Source organism: Phascolarctos cinereus, unplaced genomic scaffold (genome assembly GCF_003287225.1).
Source record: "Phascolarctos cinereus isolate Bilbo 61053 unplaced genomic scaffold, phaCin_HiC Scaffold_1;HRSCAF=81, whole genome shotgun sequence".
In the NCBI taxonomy this organism is placed as follows: Eukaryota; Metazoa; Chordata; class Mammalia; order Diprotodontia; family Phascolarctidae; genus Phascolarctos; species Phascolarctos cinereus.
Window position 1 is genome coordinate 280412554 of NW_027555514.1, and position 12537 is coordinate 280425090.

Consider the following 12537-nt stretch of genomic DNA (forward strand, 5'->3'; position numbering starts at 1 on the left):
TAAGTGTCTACTACATGCCAGTACTAGGCTAAGCTCTTTGAGGGCAAGTATGCAGCTCAGACTTCTGTCTCTCCTGTGTAGTCCAGACGAGGGCTGGATACATGCAAGTGTTCAATAAAAAATATACTCTAGAGTAGTTGCTTTGTGTGCCTTTCAAACACTTGCCATTGTAACCTGGAGACCCAGTTCTACCTATAACCCAAAAACTGCTCCAGGAGGCAAGGGTCCCCACTCTTTCCTCAGTTCTTAGTGGGGGGATCATTTTGATTTCCCTGAATTCTTATGGGAGGGGGCTGGGCTGGGGAATGTAAGGTACTGGAACTGGGACTGTCCAGTTGGGGGTCCATGCCTTTGGTAAATCTGTTCTTCAAAGTCCAGCATCCCTGTCTCCCCCCCCTACAAGCCCTGGTACTCTGCATCCTCATACATGATGGGCTCAGAAGAGGTGAGATCAAAGTGTTAAGGCCCCCAGCCCGCCCCCCTCCCAAGCTCTGAGCTCCCTAACCCTTTATATGGAGATGAAAGGGCGAATGAGGTGAGGATGGAAGAAAGTCTTGGGTTTCAGGCAGGCTTCCATCCATGGACTGAAGGATGGAGGAAGAGAAGGAATTTGCAAAAGCAAGTGAGAGTCAGAATTATTCTTGGATTTTTTTTATTAACTCCTTCTAGGAGGGAGAGTATGCCCTTTTCTTAGAACTTCCTACTTCAAGCTTTTGCTCCGTTCTCCAATTTTCTGGTCCAAAGCCTTCTGCAGATTCAGGTCTAAAGCATTCTTCTGATGCCACCGCCCTGAGGAAGAAGGAAAACGAGAAGGCCTTATTCACAGCTGCTGGAAACAGCGTGGTATCCTGAGCTAGATGGGCCATTTCCCCAACCTGTCCACTGGGCCCATTGCACTAGATTGCTCTCTTGGAGTGCTTCTGGATTCTGGGCCATGGATTTCCTCCTGGGCCTCAGTTCCAAAGATCTTCTGCCCAAGAGGGCAAGGAAAATCAGAGAATTTAGAGCTAGGTATGGGGTAGCAACTATTCATAAGATCATAGGTATGGTGGTTATCAAGTCAAGCCCCCCTTTCATCTTACAGATGAGAAGAGAGACTGAGAGGTCAAAAGCCTTACCCAAGGTCACACAGGTGACAGGGATCTGGAAGGGACCTCTTGTTCAACCCTTTTATTTCACAGACTAGGAAACTGAGACCCAGGTAGCTAACACGATTGAGGTCATGCAGGTAGCATATAGCAGACTAGGGGCTCAGAACCAGGTCACTGGACTTGAAATCCAGTGGTCTTTCTATTAGACCAAACTGTTTTTAGTTCATTTGTTACACTCACTCTTAGAAACCATGTCAGTGGGTACTGTGTTCCCTGTACACTGGCTAGCTAATCCACCCCTCTTTGCTTTTTATTTTTAATTTTAGAAGAGGACAGAACAATTTCTTCCCTTTGCCTCCTCTCACCTCCAACCCCCAATATTTTTCCCCATCCTCAAACTTACCAAGGTCATCTGTCTTCCTCCCATACCAATGCTTGGGGTCCCTCACAGCTCTCTCAATCACATCTGCGGTGTAGGAGTCCTTCATTAAGCTCTTTATCTCCATGGGGGGCCCTGTCAAAACCCCTGGGAAGGTTGGGAGTTGCCAAAATGAAAGTATAGTCAACAGGGAAAAGAGGAAGGAGGGAAGGGAAGATCAGACATCAGTGGATGTCATAGCCTTTAGAGAGGGACCTAGCACCAAGGGTCTTAAATTCACCCTAAATTCAGAGAGGGTGCCTTAGGAAAATAAGGAACTCTTGCGTATATGAGATCATGGTCCCAACACCAGCTCTGCCCATAAGAGTTTAGCTGAGAGACCTTGGAATATCCCATCTCCAGGCAACCACACAAGTAACACTATGCCTTATGTAGGCTGCCCCTTCATTACCCCAGCTTTTGGGCACCTCCACCTGTCAAAAGAGTCTTCTTTTCCTTCAAGGTCACATTTGCATGCCACTGTCTCTAGGAAGCTTTCCTTGATCCCACCCCACCCTAGCTGAAGGCAGATAACCCCTTCCTTAAATCCCCCCAAATCTCTTCATCTGGATCTCTCATTTGCTCCCCAATTCCCTCCTTCAACACCTTGTATCAAAGCGATTTCATAGGATCCTAGGACTTAAGAGATCAAAGAGGACTGTAGTACCAAGTCTGACCTGCTCATTTTATAGGGAGGGAAACTCAGGCCCATAGAAGGGAGGGATTTATGTGCATCTCATAGTAGAAAGTATGATCCTTGGAAATGTAGCTTTTCCACCAAGCGCAGCGCCTTGTAAATAGTCAGCTCTTAATTTTTGTTGAAATAAAGTTAAAATGAATCTTCTAGGAAGACCGTGTCCTTATTAAGGGGATGGGAGCCAGATAACTGAGTTTCTATCCCTGGTTTTTCCACTTACTAGCTGTATGTCCTTCAGAAAGTTTGCTTTTTTGAGCCTCAGTTTCCATCTCTGGATGGAGCAAAAAGCCAGGGAATACATGTCCCACACTGCCTTGAGTTGGCATCACTCACTGGAAGAGAAGAGAATTCTTGGTGGACTCTGTCTCCCAGAAGGCTGTGTCTGATGATCCACAGTGCTGTGAGGGCATACTTTGGGTAGGCATTCTTCCTGAGAATTCAGTTTTCAAAGAACGTGAGAGAACTGCAGGGGTGGTGAGAAAGGCCCTTGGGATGGCAGGTGGGCCCAGGCATAGCCTGGAGACTGAGAAGGACAGCAATGAAATAGCAACCACATCTCGACCCAGCTGAGTGTATAGATGCATGAGCCGGGACGATGAGGCACAGAAAGAGAGATGCTAGCAATGGCTTGAGGGGAGGGTCCCAAGAAGACAATGTCTGTTCACTCCTGGAAGCATCTGAGACTGCTTGCTGATGCAACTAACATCCCACTGTGAGTTTAAGTGAACTCTCCCTTTGTCCTGCTGTGTTGGGGATGAGGGCCACAAGATATCCAGGAATGAATACTAAAAACACTTGATCCATAATTTACTTTCTGACTTTTACTGGGCTATCTATTTAATCTATCTATCTGTCTATCTATCTATCTATCTATCTATCTATCTATCTATCTATCTATCTATCTATCTACCTATCTATCTATCTATCTATCCAGTTGTAGATATTTACAACAAATTATATATTATATATTTAGAATATATTTGTGTATTTACATATTTCTATATATATGTATATGCTTACATATAAATACATTTCTATAATATTTATATATGCATATATGCTTCCCCCCCTCAAATTCTTGTGTCATCTGACATGATCTGACAGAGATTCTTGGGATAGAAGCTTGGAACAGTGGATTTGAGATATGAGACTTTGTGTGGCTGAAAAGGTCTTTGTGCAGCTGAAAATTTTGTGGGACATGTCCAGAATTGATTTTTATTTTCTGTGAATTTTTTTTTAAGAATTCAGGCCATTTAAATTACTGAGTAAACCTAAAGCCACCTGTCTAGGGCAGGAATTCACTAAAAATGGTTTTTCTTCCTTTTCTAGTCTGTAGAACGACAAAGTTTCCCAGTGAAACTCTTATAGGCCAGTAAGGTAATTTAGAATGTCTGTATTTCTATGGTGTGTCAACGTGTCATTGAAGTATTGCTGTTTATGTTGGAAGCGACATTCTGAAATTTTCGTCATACCACGTGCTTCATTGTACTAAGACTTTTAGAATACCCTGTACGTTGCATATTTGAGCACTGGTTGAAATGTTTTCCATGGCTACTTAATCATCTTTGAACTCAAGGAGATGAGTCTTCTGACTCAGGCCTGGCCCCCTGTGCACCCTGGCTCCCAAATTAGTCTCTATATAGTAATGGAGGCTGAACTTCTAGCTGGTTAGTGACCTGACATCAATCAAAACAAATCATTAACCAAGATATATTACTAATCATAATCATAATGCAGTGGATAGAGTGCCAAGCCTGTAATTAGGAAGACCTGAGTTCAAATCCCAGCTCAAGCACTTACTAGCTGTGCGACTTCACCCTGTTTGCCTCAGTTTCTTCATCTGTAAAATGAGCCAGACAAGGAAATGGCCAACCACTCTAGCATCTCTGCCAAGAAAACCCCAAATGGGGTCACGGGGAGTTGGACATGATTGAAATGACTGAACACCATTCCCAGAATGTCTCTGTAGTCTGGCTGGGGTTGGGGAGATGGGAACCATCCCTAAGGGTGTGGAATCTAGGTCTATCCCCAGTGGAATGATTCATGGCAGTAAATTGCACTGTGTGACAGTGCTTCCCTCAGTTTTTGCATCCCAGGGAAACAAAGTTAAAATACACCCCAAGGACCGCCTTTAGTAAAAGAAAGAACTCTCAGTCCCTAAATGGTTAAAATTTACACTGTCTGATGCCGGGATGTAATTAGGATGACACACTTTTTTTTTTTTGGCTAGGCAATGAGGTTAAGTGACTTGCCCAGGGTCACATAGTTAGCAAGTGTCAAGTGTCTGAGGCCGCATTTGAACTGAGGTCCTCCTGACTCCAGGGCCCAGGCTCTATCCACTGCACCACCTCGGGAAAGGTAAACCAAGTCCAGCTGTTTAGCCTTGGTATTGGGGGGCTATCATGGGCTGATCTGATAGCAGGTGAGCTTTGGTTATTTCTATTTCTTTCATTAGCTGAGCTAATCTTCTCCTCTTCTTGTAGCTGCTCTCCCCTGTCACTGCTTGGCCAGATTTGCTCAGCAGTTAGGGCTAAGAGGAGCATGAGGACCCCAGAAGCTTGACTTCAGTTGAGAGGGGAGATGTAAGGCAGATGGGACAGCACCTTGTGTGGGGCAAACTGAGATCCCAGGATACCAGTGTTTCTGGGAAGGCTACCTTATGGAAGATGAGGGAGAAAGCAACCCACACCAGTCCTGGGAGCTTCCTCTCTTCATATTCTTGCTAACTTGGTGCTATGTTGAGGTTTTTTCCTTCTTTTTTTCTCCAGAGCTACTGGAAGATTGCAAGTGCTCAGTGCCCTCTCAATTTCATACCCTGGGGCAAAGCCTTAGTTGCCCAGTCCTAGTTATGGCTTTGGGTTCAAGTCTCCTCTATGGCCTCCCCTCCAGTCATACATTATAAGTATACTCATATGCATGTGTGCACGCACACACCCACACCCACACCCACACCCACACACCAACTTGTTGGTCTTACCTCTAGGAAAACACTGAACACCACCATAATTGTAGGGCTTGAGTCATAAAACTTCTTTTAGACAGCTGAAGTTTGGCTGGCTGACAGAGGAAGGTCAAAGAGGAAGCTGTAGTGGAAAGACCACTGAACTTGGAGTCATGAGACCTGAGTTCAAATCCCATCTCTGCCACTTATTCCCTGGGAGATCTCAGGGCAAACACTTAACTCTCGTTGGTTCTCAGTGCTCTCGTCTGTAAAATGTAGGGGTTGGATGAGATGGGCTCTGAGGTCCCTTCCAATTCTAAGTCTGTGACTCCAAATCACTTATCTTCCTTTTGTGTCAGTTTACTTATCTGTAAAATGAGGGGCTGACCTCTCAGTCCCTTCAGTTCAAAGTCTGTGGCCTCAGATCTCCCCATCTGAAAGCTGCCAACCTTTTTAAAAACCAAGACTGCCTCCCTAGGCATGCTGCTCTCCACCAACCAATCATTCATGGCTAGGGGACTCTCCCTTTTAAAGACCACCTTCCTTGACTTCCCAGGAAACCTGGGGGAGTGAAAGTAAGGAAAGTCAGCTTCTGCTTCCATGGAGTGCTGGATTGGGAGGTCAGCAACCCTGGGTTGGGATCTCGGCCCTACTACTTAACAGATGCGTTGCCCTGTCATCAACCCTCTCTAGACCTCAGTTTCCCCACCTGTAAAATGAGGGGTTTGGACAAAATGGTCTCTTAGGTTCTTTCCAGCCTTAGGTCTCAGATCCTATGACCCCAATTCAAACCCCTATTTCCCTGGTAAAGCCTTGCTCAATCAGTCAGTCAATAAGCATTTGTTACACTATATGCCTGGCACTGAGCTGAGAGATGGGGATGTAAAGAAAAGCAAAAATAGTCCCTGCCCTCGTGGAGCTTACAATCTAATGAAGGAGACAGCATATAAATAACTAGGTACATACAAGATATAGACAAAGCAAATAGGAGGTAATCCTGAGAGAAGGCAGTAGGATTGGAGAGAGATCTCTTGAAGGTGGAGGCATTTGAAGGAAGCCAGCAAGAGAGACCATTCCAGGCATGGGGAACAGCCCTTTGAGGAACAGCAAGGCCAGCATCACTAATGGGTGGCAGTGGTGAGTGAGGAGCACCCCTCTCCTACTTGTCACTGTGTGCCAGGAGAGAAGGCTGCTTGGGAAGGTACCAAGGAAGGTCTTCAGAACAAAGCTAGACCTCAGTGAGCATCAGAAGACAGAAGGAACATGCGAGGAAAAGATCGACAATGGGGGAAAGGAATGGAGTTTATAAACAATATATGAGAGTTCCATTGGGCACAGTGGAAAGGGAGGGCAAGGTTGGAGAGGGGCTGGGGAAGACTAAGGCCAGGTCTACCATGGGAGAGGGCCCGGTGGCTGCTTCATAGCTGACCCTCTTCTGACAATCCCCAGGTAGTCAAGCTCTGTCTCTACCATGAAGAGGGCCCGGCTGCCCCATAGGTGACCCTAGGTATCCCCTCTGCTGACAATCCCCAGGTAGTCAGCTAATCTATCGAATCTCTACCATGGAAGGGGGCCCAATGGCTGCCCCATAGGTGACCCTAGGTATCCCCTCTGCTGACAATCCCCAGGTAGTCAGCTAATCTATCGAATCTCTACCATGGAAGGGGGCCCAATGGCTGCCCCATAGGTGACCCTAGGTATCCCCTCTGCTGACAATCCCAGGTAGTCAGCTAATCTATCGAATCTCTACCATGGAAGGGGCCAATGGCTGCCCCATAGGTGACCCTAGGTATCCCCTCTGCTGACAATCCCCAGGTAGTCAGCTAATCTATCGAATCTCTACCATGGAAGGGGGCCCAATGGCTGCCCCATAGGTGACCTAGGTATCCCCTCTGCTGACAATTCCCAGGTAGTCAGCTAATCTATTGAATCTTTTTTTCTTCCATCTTTTCTTTATAACCTCAGCTTTTAGCATTATGCCTGGCACATAATAGGTGCTTAATAAATGCTTTTTGCCTTCACTTACTTTGAAACACTAGAGTTTCAAAGAATATTAAGGATCATTCAGCCCAACCTGTTCATTTTCTGTAGGAGGAAACTGAGGTTGAAAGAGGGGCACAGATTTGCTCAGAGTCACTAGCTAATGTGGTCTGAGGAAGCAGTATTCACCAATGAGAACACAGAGTAGGAGAAAGCCATGATGTCCCATGGTGGGTGGTAGCCCAAGGGCCTGGCAAGGGAGCAGATATCTCAGGTGTCTGGCATTCTACTTGGTTAGGGGGGATGAGGAAACCAGGACATAGGCCCTGCTGCCCTCTGCTCTTTCACCTCCAAGGGCAAGGATGGTGCTGGTCTTTCATTCTTGAATCTGCAGGGCTAGTAGAGAACCCTTCATGTAGTAGAGTCCTAGCAAACATTTGTTGAACTTAATTGAATATATTTTAAATATAGTAGTAGTAAATATGTATATGGAACATTAAAACTTACAAAAACTTTAAGATAGAGATGTTATCCTGGGATCTGGGATTTTGTTTTTTGAAAATATTTTTGATACTCAATCAATGTGATTGCTTTCCTCTAAATCCTTTGCATTTTATTTTGTGCATTTAAAAACTTGTCTGGAGAAGAGATCCATAGGGCTTCATTAGACTAACCATCCAAGGGGCTCCAAACATAAAAAAGGGTAGATTGGAGTCCTTAAGATTTAAATGCATCCCACTGTATCTTCATTAACGATCCTGTGAGATAGGTACATATTATGCATCACCATTTTACATATGAGGAAACTGAGATAATTAACAAAAGCAAGTCTACTACTAAGTGGTGAAGGCAGGATTTGAACTCAGGTTATAGGATGGATCACATGATGCAAAGTTAGAACAGAGGGGTCTGACAGAGACTCATAGTTTTGAATATCTAGAGTCAAGAGAGATCTAGTCCAATCTCTCCTGCCCCACCCCTCAATTTGACAGATGAGGAAATTGAGGCCCAGAAAGTTTAAGCAATTGCCTAAGGTCACATAGGAAGCAGTTAGAGAGGGGGCTTCTCCTGTCTCTTCCTGCAGTATGATTTCTATCACATTCATCTTACTCGCTCACACTCACATAATTCGTGGGTTGAAGCCAAGACTTGAATCTAGGTCTAGGCCTGTCTAGGACTTTCTCCCTGCCATTCCCTCTTATGAATAGATCAGTGAATAAGGTGAGTAATTGGGGAGCAAAGACTGCATTCTCTGGGCTACATCATTTCTAACAACTTTACAATCCAGGGAGGACCCAAGAATTGGGAAGGTCAGAGCTGTACAGGACCTTGGGAGGATACTAGCATTATAGATTTAGAGCTGGATTGGACCCCAGAAACCATTTTACAGATGAGGAAACTGAGACCAGAGGGAGGGTGTTCAATGTTTTCTCAAGGTCACATTCAAGCATCAGAGGCAGTATTTGAATCCATATCCCTCCTGTCTCCTTCCATTGTGTATACTATATATATATATATATACACATATATATATATATATATGTATACTATATGCTGTATGTTATATATAAGTATTCTATAATATAAAAATATGTTTGATAGTGAAAACTGGGAGAAACTTGGAATACGGAATGTTTAAGTTGATGACTCTAGAACAGAGAATATCAGAGCTGGAGGGGCCATAGAACAGGGAAGATCAGAGCAGGAAAGGACCTTATAAGACAAAATATTAGAACATAGAATGTTGGGCACTTTGAAAGGCCCTTAGAAATTATCTCCTATAGCTTGTTCACATTACAAGTGGTCACATTACATGTGGGTAAGAGAAAAGTAACTTACCCAGGTCAATAGCAAGTTTGAAGCAGAATCAGGACAAGGATCCAGGCCGCCCTCTGATTCCCAAGCCAGATTTCTTTCCTTTGCACTGAACTTGGTTTCCAAACCAAGTAGGAGGCTTGAATGCCTGGTCCCATTGATATTGATAATAACCAGACACACAGTTTAACTCCAGTGAGGTTGGTCAAAGTCAGAATCCAACTTAAATTTCTTAAGGAGAATTGTGGAATGCACGATGCTCGGTCCTTTGACTAAGTAATTAAGCTGAATTGAATTTTAAGGGTCTGCAGTTTCAAGGATGTATCTGAGCACTGTGATCATCCATTGATGAACATTGCTCCCCACATGGTTTAAATGGATGGTCTTGGTGAGTAACTGGGGTCTCCAAACTTCATTCTCAGGGAAAGAAGTTTCAAATGATGAGATGAGTTGATCTGAGCTTATCCAAGTCTTCTGATGAACTTTGGTTATATTTAAAAGAGGAAGGTATTTATTCAGAAGCAGGGAAGGGAGAGTCCCTGACCTCTGCCCTGGGCAGACTCCATCGCTGGAGCAGTGAACTCAGGTCTGGGTGACATATTTTAGGAAGGACACTGGGCCTATCCAGAGGTAAGAACCCAGGACAAACAGGGGACTGTCACATCTGTGTTATGTGGACAACAATTCTGAAGAAACTTGGCATGTTTGACCTGAAAAGCAGCAGACTTAAAGGGGGGAAGGGTCAGTAAGGGAAGGGAGGCACCATCATTGTCTCCAAACATCTGGATGGCCATTGTGTGAAAGAGTGATGAGGCCTCTTCTGCTTGGCCCCAGAGAACAGAAGCAGCACCAGCTGGAGAAGTATGCAGAGATTTCAGCTTGACATCAGGAAGAAATGCCTCATTAGTGCTGTCCTCAAATGGAGCAGGCTGCCCTGGGAGGTGGTGGGCTTCCCTTCATTGGAGGTCTTCTAATTTTTTTATTTTTAGGCAATTGGGGTTAAGTGACTTGCCCAGGATCATACAGCTAATAAGTGTCAAGTGTTTGGTCTGAGGTCAGAGTTGAACTCAGGTCCTCCTGACTCCAGGGCCGGTGCTCTATCCACTGTGCCACCTAGCTGCCCCATTGGAGGTCTTCTAGAAGAAGCTGGGTGCCCCCTTTGTTGGGCTATCGCAGAGGGGAAGCTTGTTCAGGTGACAAGTTGGACTCGGCCACCGATGTGCCTTCCAGCTCAGAGATTTTGTGATTCTCCATCAGAAGGAGGGGTTAGAGGGAAGGAGGAGATGTTAGCCAGAGCCACTCAGATCAGCCCTTAAAACGAGCCTGCTTAACGTTACAAACAAAAGCACCATACGCTCATAACAGGCCACGTGGGATAACACTGAGGACCCAAGTTACCACACAGGGAATGATATTTAGCCGTGCTCTGGTACAAGCCGCTGGCGCTTGACAGGATCAAACAGCCAGTCAAGATGCATTTATTAAGCACTGACTGTGTGCTAGGCACAGGGGCTACAAAGCCAGAAACAAAACAACCCCTGCTCTCAAGTCGCTTACAATCTAGCCCTGGAAGGGAGAGGTAAGGAAAGACAGGGTGCTCCAAGCTGGCACCCAGGCTCACGGTCTTTGATAGAGCAACCTTCCCATCCTCGGGGAGTCACAGCAGAAAGTTAACTAGAGATTGCGGGAGCTGAAGGGGGTACCCTCATAGCAAAGGTTAAATTTGCATTTAATGAGGATCAGTAATAATGATAATAGTAACCAGCATTCCTACAGGGCCTTGCATTCATTTGATCCTGAGACAGGAGCTGTAAATATAATTCCCCTCATTTTACAGAAAAAGAACACTTGAGCAGAGATTAGCTATCCCAAATATTATCCCTAATTCTGGGTCCAATTGTGCTTCTAACCCTAATTCCCTATTTCTAACCATACCCCTAATCACCTTGTCTAACCCTAACTCCCTATCTGATCCTGCTTCTCTCACTTTAGCTCATGAGTTTTTCTAGGAGACTCCTTCAAGCCCTTTCTGCCTCTGAACCTGCTTACTCTAATTTTATACACGCTATTAACAAGGTTGGTTATGTGTGCTCCCAGCCCATGGTCGCTTCATTCAATTCACAAAGTACCTGTTACAGACAAGGGAAATCTTACTATGCTAGGCTCTGAAGATACAAAACCAAGAAACACAAAACCAGGCTGCCTTCAAGGAGTCTGGTGGGTGCATATGTGTGTTGGGGTGGGGAGGAAGGGAGAGAGAGAAGAAAATGAGCAACAAATCCTGGAGGGACCAGAGGCAGGCTGGAACCGGACTAGAGACCTAGCTGGAAGTGGCGACGGCCGACAGTGAGGAAGACCACAGACACCGTAGCTCATAAGCTTTAAGTATTTATGCATCTTCATTACACTCTAGGACCGGGGAAGCAGAGTGAGATGCAAGAATCAGAATGGCAAGAGAGGCCACTGATGCTTGCCGAACTCTGTGGGGCTTTGGTAGTCTGGAGGGACGTCAGGAAGGTGATCAGTGTGTGAACTCCAGAGGCCCAGTTTTTTCCCCAAAAGAAGATTGTTAGAGTGGCGCTCCTGGAGAACAGGGAGGGCTGACAGGCGAGCCCTGGAGACTGGGGGCATACGTCGATCAAATCATCACAGACAAGCCATAAGTCAAACAAGAGAACAGAGGGAGTGGACAAAACAAGACGGAGATCAGACACAAGCCGAGGTCCGAGGCCCAAGGCCAGAGCTGGTTCTAGAGTATCATGCTACGTAGAACCCTTGGGTGTGCGATCTGAAACCCCATGCATCTGCTGGGCTGTGAGTGAGCTCCTAAGGGCCTTGGAGGGTCTGAGTACAATGCAGTGACTCCTTCATTGGGTTTTTGGAACAGCCCGTGACATCATCAATCTCGATGAACTGGACAGATGGTGATCAGTCAGTGCCTATGCAGGGCAGTACCTCCTCTGAGACTTAGAAAGTTCTTGGGACACAGGTAAAGTGACTTATTCAGGGTGACACAGCCAAATATGGGCTGGAGAGAAGACGTGAGCCCTGGTCTTGCCGATTTTGAGGCATGTTCTCTATCTGTTACACCATGATGCCAGTGCGTGCTGCCAATGACTCATAGACTTGATGTTAGTTGGAACACAAAATGTTAGATCTGGGAGGGTTCTTAGGGAATGGAGCATCAGAGCTTAAAGGAACCTTATAAAAAGGGACCTTAGAGCTGGGAGAGATTCAAAATAGAGAAGGTCAGAGCTGGAGGGGACCTTAGAACATGCAATGTTAGAGCTGGGAGAGATTTCAAATAGAGAAGGTCAGAGCTGGAGGGGACCTTAGAACATGCAATGTTAGAGCTGGGAGAGATTTAAAATAGAGAAGGTCAGAGCTGGAGGGGACCTTAGAACATGCAATGCTAGAGCTGGAAGGGACCTTAGAACATGCAATGCTAGAGCTGGAAGGGACCTTAAAACATGCAATGTCAGAGCTGGAAGGGACCTTAGAACATGCAATGTTAGAGCTGGGAGAGATTTAAAATAGAGAAGGTCAGAGCTGGAGGGACCTTAGAACATGCAATGTTAGAGCTGGAAGGGACCTT

General features: G+C 45.6%; 1 protein-coding gene across 1 annotated transcript in view; it reads right to left on the reverse strand.

The window, feature by feature from the left end:
• Nucleotides 1-635: 635 nt before the first annotated feature.
• CIMIP4 (ciliary microtubule inner protein 4) overlaps nt 636-12537 on the reverse strand; it is a 41992-nt gene continuing 30090 nt past the window's right edge. The window contains 2 exon segments of the mRNA XM_020982512.2: nt 636-789; nt 1495-1617. Coding sequence (XP_020838171.1) covers nt 701-789; nt 1495-1617 — 212 coding nt within the window. The 3' untranslated portion in view covers nt 636-700.